The following is a 19,478-nucleotide window of genomic DNA, read 5'->3' as shown; positions in this document are numbered from 1 at the left end:
AGACACTTTGTCAGTCAATCTTAGCACATGTTTCCTTTGGATGGCTACTATTTTAAACTTTCAAATCTGATCAGAGCTAACATAATTAGGCTAATGTCTTTTATCAGTAGAAAGACATTCCATTTTCACCTGTAGTTTTAAAGGTTGAATGGCAATTCTTTTTTAAACCACGTTTCAGTTAGAAATTGCATCTTGGAGTACCTGCTGTAGTGCAGTGGGTTAAGAATCTGACTGCAATGGCTCAGATTGCTGCAGAGGTGTCGGTTTGATCCCTGGCCTGGCACAGTGGGTTAAAGGATCTGGTGTTGCTGCTGCAGCTGTGGTGTAGATCACAGCCCCTGGCCCAGGAACTTCCATATGCCATGAATGCGGCCATAAAATTAAAAAAAAAAAAGAAAGAAATTGAATCTTGACCAATTTAATATATATATATATATTTTTTTGTCTTTGTGCCTTTTCTAGGGCTGCACCCACGGCATATGGAGGTTCCCAGGCTAGGGATCTAATCGGAGCTGCAGCTGCTGACCTACGCCACAGCCATAGCAACGCAGGATCCGAGCCTCGTCTGCAACCTGCACCACAGCTCATGGCAACGCTGAATCCTTAACCCACTGAGGAAGGCCAGGGATCGAACCCACAACCTCATGGTTCCTAGTCGGATTTGTTCACCATTGTGCCACAGTGGGAACTCCCGACCAATTTAAGTGTTGGTTTCATCTTAGTGGGAGATTTCATTTAGCCTTGAAGGAGATTATTTAATTATAACTTAGTTGCCTCTCATTTTTCTATCCTTTAGTTATTAATTTATTTTTGGCTACACCTATGGCAGGTGGAAGTTCCCAGGCCAGGGATCAAACCAGTGCCACAGTTGTGGCCTGTGCCAAGCTGCCACAGTGCTGGCATAAAGGAACTTTTAGTTATTTTTTGTTAGTATATTGAATGTTTTTTTAAGTTACTGTGGTTGTGCCTTTAGATGATTCCATTGAAAAAGTGAGGTGTAAATGCATACAACTACAGAATTGATTTACAGAGAGTATGTAATGGTTGGGTAGGGGGACAACTAACTATCTAGCTTCATGTAGGAGGTGGCATTTGAATTGGGGTCAGTTTGAAGAACAGAAAAACTAGACACAAAGCTATGCATAAATTGTAATAAACATGAAAATGGTGAGATTGGAAAGGAATCATGAAAGCATCATATGCTGTAGGATTTTGGACTCTTCTTAGATTAAAACAAGGGAAGAGATCTGATCAGATTTGTGTTCTAGAAAGATTAGTCTAGCAATAGGATGGGGATGGCTTGTGGGACTTAGAACCTCAAATGTCTATCACTAGGCAAAACTATGAGTGCATTAAAATATTCAAAATGAAGAGAGGCTAAATAGAGCTCATTTTTTCAGGCATTGGGAGAGAACTAAGTCATGAAGACTATTGGCAAAAAAAAAAAAAAAGGGTAAGGAAACAAAAGGAGATTGGAGGTATAGAAGCCAAGAGAGAAGCAGTTTACAGTGTCCAAAGCTGCAGGAAAATCAGGCAAAATAAGGTTTGGAAACATGGTAGATAAACTCAGCCAGCAGAAGCCAAATTCCACTTGGTTAACGATTAAGACAGGTAATAAACTAATATTCTTTCAAGAAATAGCTCTGGAGAGGAGATCAGAAAACCAAAATTTGCTAGAACAGTTTTGCTGCAGAATTGTGAAGACTTTCTTTTTTCCTTTTGGCTGTGCTGGTGGCATGAGGAAGTTCAAGGGCTAAGGTTGAAACCCAAGGCACAGCAGTGATAACGTCAGATCTTTATCCCACTGAGCCACCAAGGACCCTCTAAACTTTATTTGTTTATTTATTTATTTTTGTCTTTTTAGGGCCGCTCCCATGGCATATGGAGGTACCCGGGCTAGGGGTCCAGTCGGAGCTGTAGCTGCTGGCCTACGCCAGAGCCACAGCAAGCTGGGCTTCGAGCAGCGTCTTCGACCTACACCATAGCTCACGGCAATGCTGGATCCTTAACCCACTGAGCATCGCCAGGGATCAAACCCTCGTCCTCATGGATGCTAGTCGGGGGTTTGTTAACAACTGAGCCACAATGGGAACTCCCTGTAAAGATTTTCATTTGTAATGCTCATTCAGTTCTAAAATATTTGGTGGTAATTCCCATTCTTGAATTGGTCATTAGGGAAGTTTAAAAATCTTTGTAGATTGCTTGTCCAGTAAGTTGTTACACAGTTAAAGAAGAAACTATATTTAGGGAACTGTAACGTTATATCCCTAGCCAATTCAAATGATTTATAAATGACATATTGTATTAAAACCACATAAACTATTTGTCTTTTGTTAATTTCTAGGCTGGAGAAGTGAGATGGAACAATTCTCATATGTATGAATTATTTCAAATAAAAGTTGTAGTTTGGGACTTTGTAGCCATTTCCAATCAAGAAATTATGTTTCGTGTATTGCTATATTAGAGAAGAAAAACCCCCAAAATAATTGGTTTAGATATCCTTATCTTCAGGGGGAAATTAGTTTAGAAGCTACATTTTGAATATCACCTGAAGTTTTATTTTTTTATTATGTAATTGCCTTCATTACCTTAGTTTTACCTATCTTGGATTTTAGTATACTTGATGACCTTTAAGATAGTTATAGGTTAGGTTTTTAATACAGTGTTTCCTATTCATAAATTAGTCTTAAGTATTGGCAGTGTACATTTTTTAATCTCTAGTTTTTAAAATTGAGACATGAGAAGAAACTAATTTAAAAAGATGAGAAATGTTTTCTCCTGATGATTTAAAGTGTCAGTCATCCACATCTGTGACAATCATTTAGTTTCTCCCCTCTTTCTTGAGAAAGAATTTTTTTTTTTAGGGTCATACCTGAGGCATATGGAAGTTCCTAGGCGAGGGGTTGAATCAGAGCTGCAGCTGCCTATATCCAACACAGCCACAGCAACTCGGGATCCGAGCTGCAACTGCGACCTGTACCACAGCTCATGGCAACAGTGGATCCTTGCAACACTGGATTTTTGATCCACTGAGCGAGGCCAGGGATCGAACCCGCATCCTCATGGATACTGGTTGGGTTTGTAACCTGCTGAGCCACAATGGGAACCCCCAAGAAAGAAATCTTTAACATTCAGCTCATTATGGGCTTTCCTAATACGCAGAAGGAAGGATTCTGTAACCTAACTAGGTGGAGTACTTGTGGGTACGATGGGTAGTAACTGTTACTAGTGATTTTGTAAGTGTACTGTTTATGGATACTTGTTAAATTTGAAGTATGAGCACATAGTGAAAGTGGGCATTAGCACATATGTTAAATGGAATTTAGTAATTTAAAAATGTCAATTCATCTTCCTTGAAAATCAAATTAAAAAAGGAGACAATTCATCAATAGCTTAATGTGTTTTTGCTAAATTAACTGGAAAATTTTTGGAAACTGGTTTCCTTAATATGCTGCTCAGCCAAAAGCTTTGGAAGATCTCCATCAAGAAAACAGAATTATTCATCAAAAAATGAAAACTGTGGGGAAGAAACTTTTGAAGATTTACTTTTGAAGTATAAGCAAATACAGTTGGAACTAGAGTGCATCAATAAGGATGAAAAACTAGCTTTGAGTAGCAAAGAGGAGAATGCACAAGAAGATGCTAAAACATTGAACTTTGAGGACCAAACAAGCACTGATAATGTCAGTATTACAAAGGACTCAAGTAAAGAAGTAGCTCCTGAGGAGAAAACACAGGTCAAAACTTTTCAGGCATTTGACTTAAAACCACTCAGGCAAAAATTGACTTTACCAGGAGATAAGAACCGTTTGAAAAAAGTTAAAGATGGAACAAAACAACTTTCTCTGAAATCTGACACTACTGAATCTAGTCAAGGTAATGGAATTAAAAATTTCTATTAGTAATGAGATTCTTCCTTCTCTAAAGGGATAATTAGTTATTTTGGTAGTGTTCTTCATTGAAGTGACTCTAAGATTTGTGAATTCTTTTTGCACTTTCCACACAGACATGTTATTGAGTGATGACAAGTTTTGTTTCATTCTAATTTTCTCTTTTGGCCTTAAGTGTGGGTCAAGACTGATAATACAGTTTTTAACATAAAGTGTTCATAGTGGGCACCTTGTTTCCTAACTTTCAAGGGGGTGCTTTTGCTGTTCACTTTTTTTTAAAATGGCTACACACACGGCATGTGGAAGTTTCTGGGCCAGGAATTGAATTGGAGCTGCAGCTGCGGCAATGCTGGATCCTTTAACCCACTGTGCTGGGCTGGAGATTGAACCCTCGCCTCCACAGTGACCAGAGCCATGCAGCCATATTCTTAACTCACTGTGCTACAGCAGGAACTCTGCCATTTACTTTTACATGTGATGTTGGTTAAGTTTGTTATAGGTGTCCTCTTTGGGGTAAAGGAAGGGTTCACCCCCCAACCCTATTCCCTGTTTGAAATTTTGAATGGATGTTGAAGTTTATCAGATCTTTTTTCTTCATTATGGAAAAGAGCATCTGATCTTTCTTCAGTTTATTAGTGTAATGGTTTATAATTGGTTGATTTTTGTAGTATAAAACACCCTCATATACTTTGGAGAAATCTAACTAGTTCATGATACATCATTTTTATACATCATGGATTTAATTTGTTGATTATTTTCTTCTTATGAATGTGTAATGATAAATTTATATACAGAAATTTTACTGTACAGTTAATTTGAGTTTTGACAAATTGAGGTAGTTGGAGAATCGTTGCCAGCTATCCTATTAAGATATAGAACAGTTCCATTAACCCTCCCACCCATTTCTTCTTGCCACCAACCCTACCTGGTAACCACTGTTTTCTGACCCTATACTTCTGTATTTTCCAGAATGTCATGCAAATGGAGTCATAGTACATTGCCGTTTAACTTTTAGCTTCTTTACCGTATAGCAGTGTGTTTGAGATTCATCCATGTGGTTGTATATATCATTAGTCCCCACCGAATGATTGTGCTCCAGTTTATCCATTTTCCACTTCAGGGACATTTAGGTTCTTCCAGTTTGGGGCAGTTATAAAAATCTTCATAATTAAAGTTTTGCTAATTTTTTAAATAGTTTTTATTATTTTATTTTATTTTAATTATTATTATTATTTTTTGTCTTTTTTTGCTATTTCTTGGGCCACTCCCGCTGCGTATGGAGTTTCCCAGGCTAGGGGTCTAATCGGAGCTGTAGCTGCCAGCCTACGCCAGAGCCACAGCATTGTAGGATCCGAGCCGAGTCTGCAACCTACACCACAGCTCATGGCAACACCGGATCGTTAACCCACTGAGCAAGGCCGGGGATCAAACCCGCAACCTCATGGTTCCTAGTCGGATTCGTTAACCATTGCGCCATGACGGGAACTCCTGCTAATGTTTTGTTCAGAATTTTTCATCTAGGTTCATAGCCTGTAGTTTTTCACCCTCTTTTTCCTTACAAGTTTTAATATAAGTAATGATGCCCAGAATGAATTGGGGGGGGGTTCCTCATTATTCTTTGGATTAGTTTTAAGATTGGAATCATTCCTGGGATATTTGGTAGATCAATTTGATTAATATGTGTCTCAGGGTGTTCCTCCTTGGGTTTATTTTACATGGTATATGTGCTTCCTGCATTTGAGTGAATGATTTCTTATGTTGGAAAGTTTTTGGTTATTATCTCTTCAGATATTTTCTATGGCCCTTTCTATCTTCTTCTATCACCCCTATAATGCAAATGTTGACGTGTTTAAGGTTGTCCCAGAATTCTCTTAGACTTGTCTTGTTTCTTTTCATTCTTTTTATTTTCTGCACCCATGATTTCCACCTCACTTATTTGTTGTTCTGCCTCCTGTAATCTGCTCTTGGTTCCTTCTAGTGAATTTTTTATCTTGGTTATTGAATTTTGGACCTTTGCTTGTTTAATCTTTAAGTCTTCTATTTCTCTGTTCAGCTTCTCTTCTAATTTATCAATCCTTGCCTCCAGTTTTTGTTTTTTGTTTTTTTTTCCCCCAAGATATTAGATCGTCTTTACTGTCATTGTGCTAAAGTCTTTTTTGGAGCTGCTAATCTCCAGGTCACTTAGCTATTTTTCTGGGGTTTTGTCTAGTTCCCTCATCTGGCTTATATTCCTCTGCCTTTTCATTTTGTATAGCTTTCCATCTGGTTTCCTTTTTTTGCAGGCTAGAGTGTTGTAACTTCTCTTGCTTGTGGTGTCTTCCCTTTTGTGGGGGAAGTCAATACAGGGGCTTGTTACAGATTTCCTGTTGGGGGGGACTGGTGCCTGCTCACTGATAGGTGGAGATGAGTCTTGTCTCTCTCGGTGTGATTAGGGACAGCTCCGTGTCTAGGAGGACTTTAGGCAGTCTGTTGATGGGTTGGGCTCTGTTCCACCTTGTTTGTTGTTTGGCCTGGAGCTTCTCAGCCCTGATGGGTAGGGCCAGATTTTTCCAAAATGGCAGCCTCCAGGGGAGCTCACACCAGTGAATATGATGACTATTCCCAGGACCTCTGCCTCCAGTGTCCTGCCTCTGCCTCCAGTGTCCTGCCCCCATCAATGAGCCACAGCTGCCCGTTGCTTTCCCAGGATACCCTCCAAGATCCGGAGGCAGGTCTTATGGAGTCCCTGCTTTGCCCTGGGACCGTCACATGGAATCCTGTGTACACCCTCCAAGAATGGAGTCTGTTTCCCCCAGTCCCATGGAGCTCCTGTGCACATGGTCCTCCTCCCAGTGCCAGCTCACAGCAACACCAGATCCTTAACCCACTGAGCAAGGCCAGGGATCGAACCTGCGTCCTCATGGATGCTAGTCAGATTCATTAACTGCTGAGCCACGATGGGAATTCCTTCTAATTTTACTTTTTTTACAAAAATACTCTTCTTTTGTAACTTCTCAATTCTCAACTGTTGATGTCCTCAGTGTTCTATTTTCTTTTTCTTTTTTTTTTTTTTGTCTTTTTTTTGATATTTCTTTGGGCCACTCCCGCAGCATATGGAGGTTCCCAGGCTAGGAGTTGAATCAGAGCTGTAGCTGCCGGCCTACACCAGAGCCACAGCAACGCGGGATCCGAGCCGCGTCTGCAACCTACACCACAGCTCACGGCAACGCTGGATCGTTAACCCACTGAGCAAGGGCAGGGACCGAACCCACAACCTCATGGTTCCTAGTCGGATTTGTTAACCACTGCGCCACGACGGGAACTCCCTCAGTGTTCTGTTTTCCTTGCATGTTCTCAGTTACTGTGGTTTTAACTACCACCTATATCCTGACTATCTCTAGCTCAGTTTAGAATTTCAGGTAGTAATTTTTAAAATACTACATGACTATACAAAATCAATTTTCATTTTGGAAATATTGAGTAAGAATTAAAATAATAATTTTATTGTAGAGATCTGTGACATTGGTAGGACAGAAGGACCAAACTACACGTTTGGTCAGTTAAACCATAACTTGCTTTTATAATCTTTGTGTTAAGTTAGACTTACGGCCTGAAATTTATGCTTTATATTTGTTTTAGGGGTAACATTGTACTCTTTGGGTATCTGCCAGCTTAAAGGCTGCTTGTCTGTATGCTCCCTTAAAGAGACCCACTATTTACAGATGAGGAAAGCCTCATCAACTAATAGACTTCTCATGACTTAATGAAATGCCTAGGTTTCTTCTCATATAGGAGAAATCATTAGTGCTTTCTGCATTTATTCTGGAAAATTTTTATTTTTTTCTTTACTTGTTCATTTTTGTCTAATAGTTATTACTGTCTAGTCAGTTTTAAGGTGACATGCATTTGTGAAAATCACTAAACTGCAGAATTGCCCAAGAAATACCACAGAGCTTTTGGGCAAATGTTGTCAGGGAAACAACACTCAAAAAACTTTGTCAATGGCATATGAAAAAAAGATAGGAACCTAATGAGAATGACAGTGCAGGTTTACATGTTTAATGGGTAAAAACGCCTGAAATACTACCTACAATAAATAAGTCAGTTTATCTTGAAAAAGGCATAAATGTGCTTGTGGAAGTAGATTTGCAGCTTTTAAGTTACTATGAAATAGAGCAAAGCAGGTTATTTGAAATTGGACAGTAAGTTGTAACACCAGATGGGAGTGGGTATGGCTCATCACATACACAGTGAACATAGCTAGTAGATTGATCAAAGTGTATGTGTGTGTGTGTTGGGGGGGTGTTTGTATGTTCCTATATGGCTCCGGCTAGGATCGCCTGGGTACAGTTTCCTGTATTCTTTTAATGTTTCTCAGACACAGATTGCACATAAGCAAATGTGAAATTTGTGTTGTGCTCAAAATTATTTTCTAGAATACCAGTCACGTTGCAGCAAATTCATATTTCCAAAACAAGCCTTATGGCAGAACTCATCTAACTGAAAGTTTGGTGGTTACCTTCCATTTACTTCTTCTAGGTACTTGGTTAATAATTTTTGTACTTATTGAATAAGTTGCCGATTCTTTTACCAGGAGGCCTACTTGAGCCATCAAGTTAGGATGTTTGAAACACTGGTAGTTGGTATTATGGAAGGAAAAAAAACACTAGGCCTGGGGTTTAGACTTAGTTTGAATCCTAGCTTTGCAGATTCAGTTGTGTCATCTGGAGGAAAGATTTTCTTAGTTTTTAACTTTATCAGTTTTAGCTATGAAAATGTCTGTCTCACTACTGTTGTAAATGTGTTGTAATTTTATTCTGTGATTTGTAGATCTGTCATAGATTAGATAATATATAAATACGATTTTGTGAATAACTCCATCAAAAATCTAGGTCTGAGCCTAGAATTCTGGAAAATGTGTGAATGGACTTAATATTACTGATACATAACCTTCTGCTGAAGCTTTTCTAGATAGAGGACATTTCTTTCGTGGATAAATCCAATACATTCTCTAAATGTTGAATTAATTTCAACTTTTAAGGTCTGAACAAATCACCATAGTCTTATCTGTATTATCTTTTCATAATGTTGTCTTCTTTTTTTTTTTTTTTTTTAGGGCCATACTTGTGGCATACAGAGGTTTCCAGGCTAGGGGTTGAATCCGAGCTGTAGCTGCCAGCCTACACCATAGCCACAGCAATGCTGGATCTGAGCCGTGTCTGTGACCTATACCACAGCTCATGGCAACACTGGATCCTTAACCCATTGAGTGAGGCCAGGGGTCGAACCTGCATTCTCATGGATAACTAGTCGGGTTTGTTAACTGCTGAGCCACAGTGGGAACTGCAGTCTATTCAGTAATGAAGCTTTGTTTCTTGTCTACACTATAAATTCTTATTTGAAATAATTATTTTTAGTTTAGAATTCTAATTATTTTATCATTGTGTAATTTCAATATAATTCAATATTTTGAATTGTTTTTGCCTTACAACTTTCAGAAGTGAGGTTGATATGAAAAGTTCGATCAATTTTCATTCTCTCTAACATTCTTTCCTTTTCATTGAAAGATTGAGAAAATGAGACCCTTTTAATGAGACCTTTTAAAATAATTGCTAGTAAATGTCATATAACATTTTATTTTAAATTGATTGTAGCAGTCTTTTAAAGCATTCAGAGTATGCTGTTTTATTTTAAAGGTTTAGAAGATAAAGAACAAAATTTAACAAGAAGAATCAGCGCCTCAGATATTCTGTCTGAAAAGGTAAGATCTGTTTATGGGCTTGGATATCTCTGTAAGACTAATTCTTGCACTGCTTTACTCTGTTTTTTTGTTTTTTTGTTTTTTTTTTTGTCTTTTTGCCTTTTCTAGGACCGCTTCCCGCAGCATATGGAGGTTCCCAGGCTAGGGGTCTAATTGGAGTTGTAGCTGTCAGCCTACACCAGAACCATAGCAACGCGGGTTCCGAGCCATGTCTGGGACCTGCACCACAGCTCACGGCAAAGTCGGATCCTTAACCCACTGAGCAAGGCCAGGGATAGAACCCACAACCTCATGGTTCCTAGTTGGATTTGTTAACCACTGCGCCATGACAGGAATTCCTACTCTGTTCTTTTGAAAGGGAAATTCTGTCTTGGTTTTCACTCATTTTCTTTCATTATTGCTATACCTTCATTTGAATATAAGCTTTACGGATAAAATTTGGAGAGACATCTTGGAATATTTCTACTAGGTTCAATTAAACAAAATTTAATGAAATGTTGTACATATCTGTAGATGATCTTTTTGCTTGTTGTTTTTTGGAACTTTTAATTTTCCTCCAGAGATTTTCTTTTCCTAATTTTGGGTGATAATGCTGTGCGGAAAGCTTTGGATACCTTGACCTGGTATCCAGTTCTCGCTCCTATTATTAGCTGAGTGATTTTGTGTATTTAGCCTTTGCTTGCCTCTGTTTTCTTTTCTACAAAATGAATTTAATGTCCTCTGTTCTCTGGGTTGTTGTGAGGATCAGCAGGATAAAGTACAAAAGTATCAAGCACTGCATTTGACATAGAATAGATTCTCACTGGCCCAAGCCTTTTGCTTGTTGAATTAGAGATCTAAAATTTCTGCAGTTTATTCTCTTAAGAGAATACTTAAGTTACTTTTTATGAGTAAATTGAAATGATGCAGAGAGCCTAGAAGCTCTAGGAAAGAGATGGTCCTGAATTTAAAAATGATAATATAAATAATAATGTAACACACACGCACAGACATACATACATACATGCACGTAAAGATAGCCGTTTTTGAATATCCTAACAATAACTCTGTAAGAGTTAAGATTCATACAGATGAGTGAAGATTCATATTCATAGACAAAGTGACATTTAAAGTTACAGAGGACTCAAGGGTCACAGCAAGGAATTTGAATAAGGCTCAGGGCCCTTCTTGCTGATCAAGTAGCTGCTTTAAGTAGCATATAGTGATAGGATCAGTGGTTTCTTTTGTTCCAGAAGGAGTAGTAGCAAAAGGTAATCAAAGACTTAAATCTCAGTGAAACAGTGATAATAGCTTTATTTTAGTTAAACTCTGGATTAGCACTGTCTAAGGGAGTTTTCTACAATGGTGGAAATATTCGATATCTGTACTTTCTGGTGTGGTAGCTCTTAGTCCCATGTTTGGGAAGGCAGTTAAATGCCAATTTCTAATCCGTAACTTTTTTTTGGTGCATTATTTTCTTCTATCTGTTGTCTCCTCCCCCTCTAACCCTTGACACGGACATATACATATGTACCCTCCATAGACTGATCTTCTGTTTGTATTACAGACAAAAGACGGTAGGGCAATGGTAAGTTATTCAGTTTCTTTATTTTATTTGTATTTATTGTTTAAATATTTGCCTTAAAACTAACTTTAAATTCTGATCTTGTAAAAGATTTGACTTGGTAATGTGTTTAAAGTCAAATAATGAAATTTTTAAATGGCAGCTATTTTTTTTTTTTTTTAAAGAAACTTGGTGAAGATGAAGAGGAGTTGTCTGAATTGCAACTTCGTCTTTTGGCTCTTCAGTCAGCCAGTAAAAAATGGCAACAAAAAGAACAGCAGGTGATGAAAGAAAGCAAAGAAAAGCTAACTAAGACGAAAACTATACAGCAAAAAGTTAAAACCAGTACAAAAACACATTCAGCCAAAAAAGTTAGCACTACAGGTGATCATTTCTATTAAATTCTTTTAATTGATTTCATATATAAATATAGCTTCTAGATTTTAATTCAGAAAGTTTTGAGTTGGGGAATTAGAGGGCCATGAATGAAGAATAATCCTTCATATATACAGAACTTAGAGGAGCAGCTGTATATGTGACTTAATGATAATGAAAATAATTTTTAAAGCTCTTGTTTTCTTTCATCCTCTAGAAAATTCTAATAAATACTCATGTTTCTATATTTTTTAAATTTAAAGCTAAACAAGCATTGAGGAAGCAGCAAACAAAGGCATGGAAGAAACTACAGCAACAGAAAGAACAGGAAAGGCAGAAAGAAGAGGATCAGCGGAAACAAGCTGAAGAAGAAGAGAGAAGGAAAAGAGAAGAAGAAATCAGAAAAATTCGGGATCTGTCCAATCAGGAAGAGCAGTACAATCGATTCATGAAATTAGTTGGTGGAAAGAGGAGATCAAGAAGTAAAGTAAGGAGTTCAAAAATACAACTTCAGAACATTCCTCAAATTAAAGTGTCCTTATAGACTTATTTCATTAATTCAGTCAACTAAGAAAAAGTATTAAGTTCATTTGTTTGATACAGCTTGTATAAATAACTCATTTGGGGATAAGGGAAGATTATAATTGAGAATGAGTTTTTTTAAAAATAGTTATATAGATATTAGAAATAGAAGAAATGAAAGACTAAAATTATGATTAACCAAGCCTGCTTTTAGCTTTTTTGTCATTTTCTGTTTGGAAGAAATAGTATTGCTGAGTTGTAGTGAGGACTTTTTCTAAAGATGGCTGCTTGCTAAGTACAGGGGCAGAATTTCATTAGTTTTCAAATGTTTAGTAATGTAGAATTAGAAGTGTGGTCATGATTAATTGGTTTGGACTATTTTAAAGAAAGTTAAATCATCTTATGGTAATAGCCTTAATTAGTGCATGTGTCTACTTAGTTATCAAGCATTTGTGAGCCTATATTATGTATGTCATTGATAATGACTGAGTCATTGTCTTTTATGCATAGTGTCAGGAAGTAAACTAGAGATTTAATTTTGATCTAATGCTGTTAGCAGTAACAGATTTTAGAGTTCTGAGCTTTGAGACTAAACTCGTGAATGGATATTTAAAAATAGAGGAATTTTGAAGAATAAGAGCTCTTTAATTATAGGGAATCAAGAGTTAGGTGTGCCTAAGTGAAGAATTTATAAGTATTCATACTTTGAACTCCCAAAAACCACTTTTATTTGTTTTATTTTTTTAGGCCTGCACCCTTGGCATATGGAAGTTCCCAGGCTAGGGGTCCAATCAGAGCTGCAGCTGTGGACCTAAGCCACAGCCACAGCAATGCCAGATCCAAGCTGCGTCTGCCACCTACACCACAGCTCATGGCAACACTGGATCCTTAACCCACTGAGCAGGGCCAGGGATCGAAGAACCCATGTCCTCCTCATGGATACTAGTCAGGTTCGTTACTGCTGAGTCACAGCAGGATCTCCTGGGATTTTTATTTATTTATTTATTTATTAGGGCATTTATGTGGTTTCTTAACTTACAGAGAGAGGCCATTAGTACTTATGTTTTTGGTTTTTTTTTTTTTGGTCTTTTTTTGTTTGTTTGTTTTTTTAGGGCCACACCCGAGGCATATGGAGGTGTTCCCAGTTAGGGATCCAATCGGACTGTAACTGCTGGCCTATGCCACAGCCACAGCAACTTGGATCCGAGCTGGGTCTTTGACCTATACCACAGCTTGTGATCTATACCACAGCTCACGGCAGTGCTGGGTCCTTAACCCACTGAGCGAGGCCAGGGGTTGAACTGATGTCCTCATGGATGCTAGTCGGGTTTGCTAACCACTGAGCCATGACGGAAACTCCTAGTTTTGATGTCATCCTATTTTTTAGAGGAATAGTTGATCATTTAGTGGTTTGGCTCACTTTGGGGGATTTCATCTTACATATAGTACTCGATAGCTTCATTTTATGTCTGACAGCTGTAAAATGTCAACCATAGTGTACCGGTCATGTATATTGAATTTCCCAAATCAGATGTGATAGACAGTTCTAACTGGATCATCATGATTTTTGATGCTGTTTTATAAAAGATAACTATTAATTGTTTTATAATTTCTAGCCTAAGAACAGACTAAGACAGAAAATGTGAAACTAAAAAAAAAAAAATCTTCTGTAATTAGTCTTCAGATCCTGACCTGAGACGATCCTTAGATAAGCAACCTACTGATAGTGGAGGAGGCATTTATCAATATGATAACTATGAAGAAGTTGCTATGGATACGGATAGTGAAACCAATTCTCCAGGTATGAGCTAAAATGCAAAACATTTAGTATTCACAGTTATTAAAGAGAAAATGGTCACAAAGCTCCCCCAAACCTTGAAAGAAATGTGTAATGAAAGTGAGATTTGTTGGTAGGTTGTACAGCCTTATTTGGTGTTACAAATACTTCAGGAGCAAACCTCAGATATGTAGTATTAACCTTTATTTCCAAGTATTTTTTTTGTATATGGCATTTTAATAAAAAGGCAGTGTTCTCCTGTTAACTATTTGTTTGATCTAAAAAGTGAAGATTGTGGGAAAGATGAGAACAATGCTTTAAAAGAAAAACATTTGGTTTGTTAATTATCTTTATATCTAAGACATTCTTCAATTTAGTCCAAAAAAGGGGGTAAGGCTCTTTCTTGTTTTTGTTTCCTCCTTCCAGTAATGATACTATTGAGCAATACAGAGATGGAGAGTAATACTAGTTGTGTCTCAGGAATGGCTGTTTAGATAGAACTCCTAGGCTTATACCTCAGTTAGATTGTACATTTTAGGATGTGACCATTCTTGAGGGCTAGAGACTTGCTTTAGTTGATATTCAAGGGTAATTGGCTATGACACACTTGTTCCCTTACTAATTAAAACACATAAGACTGAGTCAAACAACAAATGCAGTTTGTGTTCTAAGAACTAGAATACTTATTTGCAAGACCATATGATCAGTGTTTTTCTCCTAGTGGTTATATTGTGAGATCAGATCAAACTAGAATTCCACTTAATGTGCAGTCTCATGAGAGATGGCAGAATCTATGATTTGGTAATGTTTAGCAAAAGTGCTTATTTTCAGGTTATTAAGTTTAGGTTCACATTTAGTAATTTTATGCTTTGATTTCGTAATTTAATTTTCTTTGGTCAGTCTTTATTTTTCTTATTTCCAGGCTCTTGGAAATGATTCATTTGTAGTTCCCAAGTATTGACAATATTATTATTACTCTTTCTATAAAATAACTTTATGAACTATCCTTTTAAAATAATTTTGTAAAAAATTATTATACAGAGAATGTCCTCTCTACTCAGCTTTGTTAATTTTAACTTTGTGCCATATTCACTACAGATATTTACGTTTAAAAAAAAATTTTTTTTTTTTTTTTTTTGGTCTTTTTGTCTTTTTAAGGCCGCACCTGTGGCATATGAAGGTTCCCAGGCCAGGTGTCTAATGGGAACAGCAGCCGCCGGCCTCTGCCACAGCCACAGCAGCGCAAGGTCCGGGCAGTGTTTGCGACCTACACCACAGCTCACAGCAATACCGGATCCTTGACCCACTGAATGAAGCCAGGGATCGAACCCGCAGCCTCATGGTTCCTAGTCGGATTCATTAATCACTGAGCCACGATGGGAACTCTGGATATTTACATTTTTAAGAAGTAAAATGTTCTGAAGGCCATTATGTAGTCAAGTGGCATTTTTTGGGCCACAACTCAGTGCCATGAAAGGCATGTGGTTAATTTCCACATTGACTTGAGAGGCAGCTGGGACAAAGAAATGTTAGTTTTCCCTAAAATTATATGGCTGTTGGGTAGTGAGAATAGTCTTTGAATCGGCCATATTTCATTAAGTCTTAAGAAACTACTGAAGGTAAAATTCGCGATTAATTTTTTTATCTGCTATCAAGGAAGAAATGCTAACAATTTAATTGAGATGCATCAATCACTATTTCATAATTATTAAAGTGTGAAAAAATGTACACTTTAATACTTTAATTTTTTCATTACTAGTTCTCTTTGCTTTTTATCCAGTTTAGTTCATTTCTTCATTTTCTTATTTATCCACATGAAGAGAGAAATGGAGTCACCCATATATGATTATTTTCCTTTGGTTAGGACACTTTAGCAGATCCAGGGGAATTTTTGTTCTATTATTTCTTAAAAAGTATTTTTTTAAAGTATATTTCTAGTTTTTTTCTGCTCTATTTCCTGTTACCACCATTAGGTGAAAAATAGAACAGAGTGGAGTTTTGAGGGACTAAGTATCAGCTTAAGTAGATGACTGACTTTATGACCAAATAAAGACAATTTTAAATAGGTAGGGGTCGTCTCATAGAAGTTAAATATTTTATTGGAGGTTAAAATCTCACTTGTACTCTACCTAGTTGCAGTTGTATTTCTTCAGACAAATTTAATTTATTCCTGTTGAGATATTTCTGTTATTAAACTTACAAAAATTTTTTACAGCTCCTTCACCAGTGCAACCACCATTCTTCTCTGAATGCTCATTGGGGTATTTTTCTCCAGCACCATCTATTTCTTTGCCTCCACCACCTCAGGTTTCTGTAAGTGAGGACTGATAAGATTTCTAAGAAAATTGTGTCAATTTGTGTCTTTTTGAATTTGTTTGGAAAAGCTGGCATATAATTAATTAATGGTTAGGTTTTAAGAGAGTATAAAATGAAAATTGCTTACCAGAATTATAGCTGATTATTTATTGGCAGGCTATCAATTTGATAAATTTTTTCATAGCTAATTTTTTTTTATATGGATGCTCCTGGGCTAGGAAATGAATCCGAGAGACAGCTGTAACATACGCTGCAGCCAGGGCAGCCCCAGATCCTTTAATTCACTGTGCCACGCTGGGAATTGAACCTCTGCCTCTGCAGTGACCCAAGCCACTGCAGTTGGGTTCTTAACCTGCTGTGCCACAGTGGGAACTCCTTTCATAGCCAATTTTTTTCTTTTTTCTTTCCTTTTTTTTTTTTTTTTTTTTGGCTGTCCCATGGCATACAGAATTCCCAGGCCAGGGATTAGATCTGAATCAGTTTAGATGTTTGTCACAGTTGTGTCAGCGCCAGATCCTTTAACCCAATGTGCTGGGCTGGGGAACGAATCTGCATCTGGTACACACAGACTCAGTTAATTCCATTGCACCACAGTGGAAACTCCTTGTAGCTAATTTTTAATCTCATGTTGGCTTTCTTTCAGGACTTATTAGCATGTTTCCTTTTTTCTTTTTTTAAATAATTTTTTTTTTTTTTTTTAAGACGGCCACATCTGCAGCATATGGAAGTTCCTGGGCTAGGGGTCAATTCAGAGCTGCAGCTGAGGCCCATCCCACAGCCACGCAATACCAGATCTGATACCCCACAGCTTTCGGCAGTACTGGATCCTTAATCCACTGAGCAAGGCCAGAGATTGAACTCACATCTGCACAGAGACGACGTCAGGTTCTTACCTGCTGAGCCACAACAGGAACTCCTCTTTCCTTCTTTCTTTTGTTTGATGCTCAGAAAATTTATTCCAAAGCAGAATAAGAATTATCTACCATAGTTTTATATTTTTTAGGGAGGAATTGGGTTTTAAGTGCATTGAGTTGCTTCTAGAAATTATGTCCATTGCCATCTTTTGCTGTATGCAGTTATTTTTAATTTGAAAATTCAGTAAAAGAAAGGCATTGTCTCTGTGAATTAATTTCTTTACCCTACCTTTTGAAAGAACTGCTCATACCTGTTTTAAAAAAAGGAAGTGGGGGAAGTCATGGAGTAAAAGTTTTGAAGGTATTTCTAGTTTGAGAGAACCTAGAGACCAAACTGGATCTTGGTAGGTTAGTGAGAACCTTCTATTTCACAGTTCCTAGGTAGACATTCTGGTATGCTCCTAGGAGGTTTAAGATGAGGGGAATGTTAGAGTAGAGAATGAGAGAGAAACACTTTTCTTTCTTCCTTGGATTGTTTTAAATGCCAAGAGAAATACTAAAGGTCTTTGAAACAAAAATATGTGTAAACTCGGGAATTTGGGTAAAATTAGTTTTCTTTAAAGGTATCTCTAAGAAGCCATTTCACAAGTGTTTTATGAGGGTAGTGGTAACACCTCTTGACACGTAATTCTTTCTTTAAAAATTTTTTTAATTGGAGTTCCCGTCGTGGAGCAGTGGTTAACGAATCCGACTAGGAACCACGAGGTTGCGGGTTCGATCCCTGGCCTTGCTCAGTGGGTTAAGGATCCGGCGTTGCCATGAGCTGTGGTGCAGATTGCAGACTTGGCTCGGATCCTGCATTGCTGTGGCTCTGGCGTAGGCCGGTGGCTACAGCTCCGATTGGACCCCTAGCTTGGGAACCTCCATATGCCGAGAGAGCAGCCCCAAGAAGTGCCAAAAAGACAAAAAAAAAAAAAATTTTTTTTAATTGAAGTATAGTTGATTTACAGTGTATTAGTTTCAGGTATACAGTAAAATGATTCAGTTATAGACATATACATGTTCTTTTTTACATTCTATTCAGATTATAGGTTATTACAAGGTATTAAGTATAATTCCCTGGCTATATAGTAGGTCATTGTTGGTTATTTTATATATAGTAGTGTTGGCATTTAATTCTTAAGATTCTCTGGACTATTCCCAGGATCCCTTTGGCTCTAGTTTTTTATTTTTTACTTAAATATCATATGTTTCTGATTTTTTTGTTTTGTTTTGTTTTTGTTTTTGTGGCCGAGCCTGTGGTATATGCAAGTTCTCAGGCTGGGGTTGAATCGGAGGTGCAGCTGCTGGCCTATGCCACAGCCACAACAACGTCAGATCCGAGCTGCATCTGCAACCTACACTGCAACTTGCTTAGCAACACCAGCATTTCTAACTTTTGATATCTTGTTTCCAGATAGTCATCTAGGAGGATAGACCCTATAAAATTTGATTTTGCTGACTTGAAGTTCATAAATGAAATGTTTCAAATATTTATTGATTTTTTTTACTAAAAAATTGTGCTTTTTCATGGCTAAATATTGAATTTGTTTTAAGATTTACAGTATACTTAGTTCACTTATGGTTGCAGCTAAGGTAATAACTTGAAGTTTACATTTTTCTCACTTAATATTCTAGAGGTAAACATTTCAAATTGGTAAAATTTGTATTGTAATTACTTTTTTTTTTCTTTTTTCATTAGTCTATACCACCTTTGAGCCAGCCTTATGTGGAAGGTTTGTGTGTTTCTCTTGAACCTCTACCTCCTCTACCACCTTTACCACCTCTTCCACCTGAAGATCCAGAACAGCCTCCAAAACCACCGTTTGCAGATGAGGAAGAAGAGGAAGAAATGCTGCTTCGAGAAGAGCTACTCAAATCTCTAGCAAATAAAAGAGCTTTCAAGCCAGAGGTAATTTAGGTATCTGAACCTCTAGGTGGTGCTCTTGAGCTTAGTATTAGCCTCACTTTTCTGTGCTAATTTACGATTCTTTGGACTTTTCAGTAAAAGTAGGGTAAGTCTGATACTGATTTGCTCAAGACGTTTAAAGCTGACAGAAATTTCTTTTCATTTACAAATGCTTCGTAACTGTCTCTTCCTTATTTAGGAAACATCCAGTAATAGTGACCCACCTTCACCTCCAGTTCTGAACAATTCACAGCCTGTGCCAAGAAGCAATCTATCCATAGTCAGTATTAATACAGTATCTCAGCCTAGGATACAGAACCCAAAGTTTCACAGAGGACCTCGTCTTCCAAGAACTGTGATCTCGGTAAAAACAAACAGAATAATTAGTTCTTTTCTTATTCAGATAACTCGTGGGAAATTTGTATGCAGTTTTGCTTATCCCCCCCTCTTCGTTTGCTTATTTATAAAGATGCGTTTAGGGAGTTCCTGTCGTGGCGCGGTGGTTAACGAATC

At 37.5% G+C, this 19,478-nt stretch overlaps 1 protein-coding gene across 1 annotated transcript in view; it reads left to right on the top strand.

The window, feature by feature from the left end:
• The window catches only part of ZFC3H1 (zinc finger C3H1-type containing), a 53,935-nt gene that overhangs the window by 3,332 nt on the left and 31,125 nt on the right, over nt 1-19,478 (top strand). The window contains exons 2-9 of the mRNA XM_021092001.1: nt 3,460-3,876; nt 9,566-9,630; nt 11,359-11,557; nt 11,812-12,035; nt 13,748-13,871; nt 16,063-16,160; nt 18,759-18,968; nt 19,165-19,329. Coding sequence (XP_020947660.1) covers nt 3,460-3,876; nt 9,566-9,630; nt 11,359-11,557; nt 11,812-12,035; nt 13,748-13,871; nt 16,063-16,160; nt 18,759-18,968; nt 19,165-19,329 — 1,502 coding nt within the window. The remainder of the gene's footprint in view (nt 1-3,459; nt 3,877-9,565; nt 9,631-11,358; nt 11,558-11,811; nt 12,036-13,747; nt 13,872-16,062; nt 16,161-18,758; nt 18,969-19,164; nt 19,330-19,478) is intronic.

Source organism: Sus scrofa, chromosome 5, assembly GCF_000003025.6.
Source record: "Sus scrofa isolate TJ Tabasco breed Duroc chromosome 5, Sscrofa11.1, whole genome shotgun sequence".
NCBI lineage: Eukaryota > Metazoa > Chordata > Mammalia > Artiodactyla > Suidae > Sus > Sus scrofa.
The sequence above is the reverse complement of the archived record's forward strand: the minus strand, read 5'-3'. Positions and strand labels throughout refer to the sequence as shown.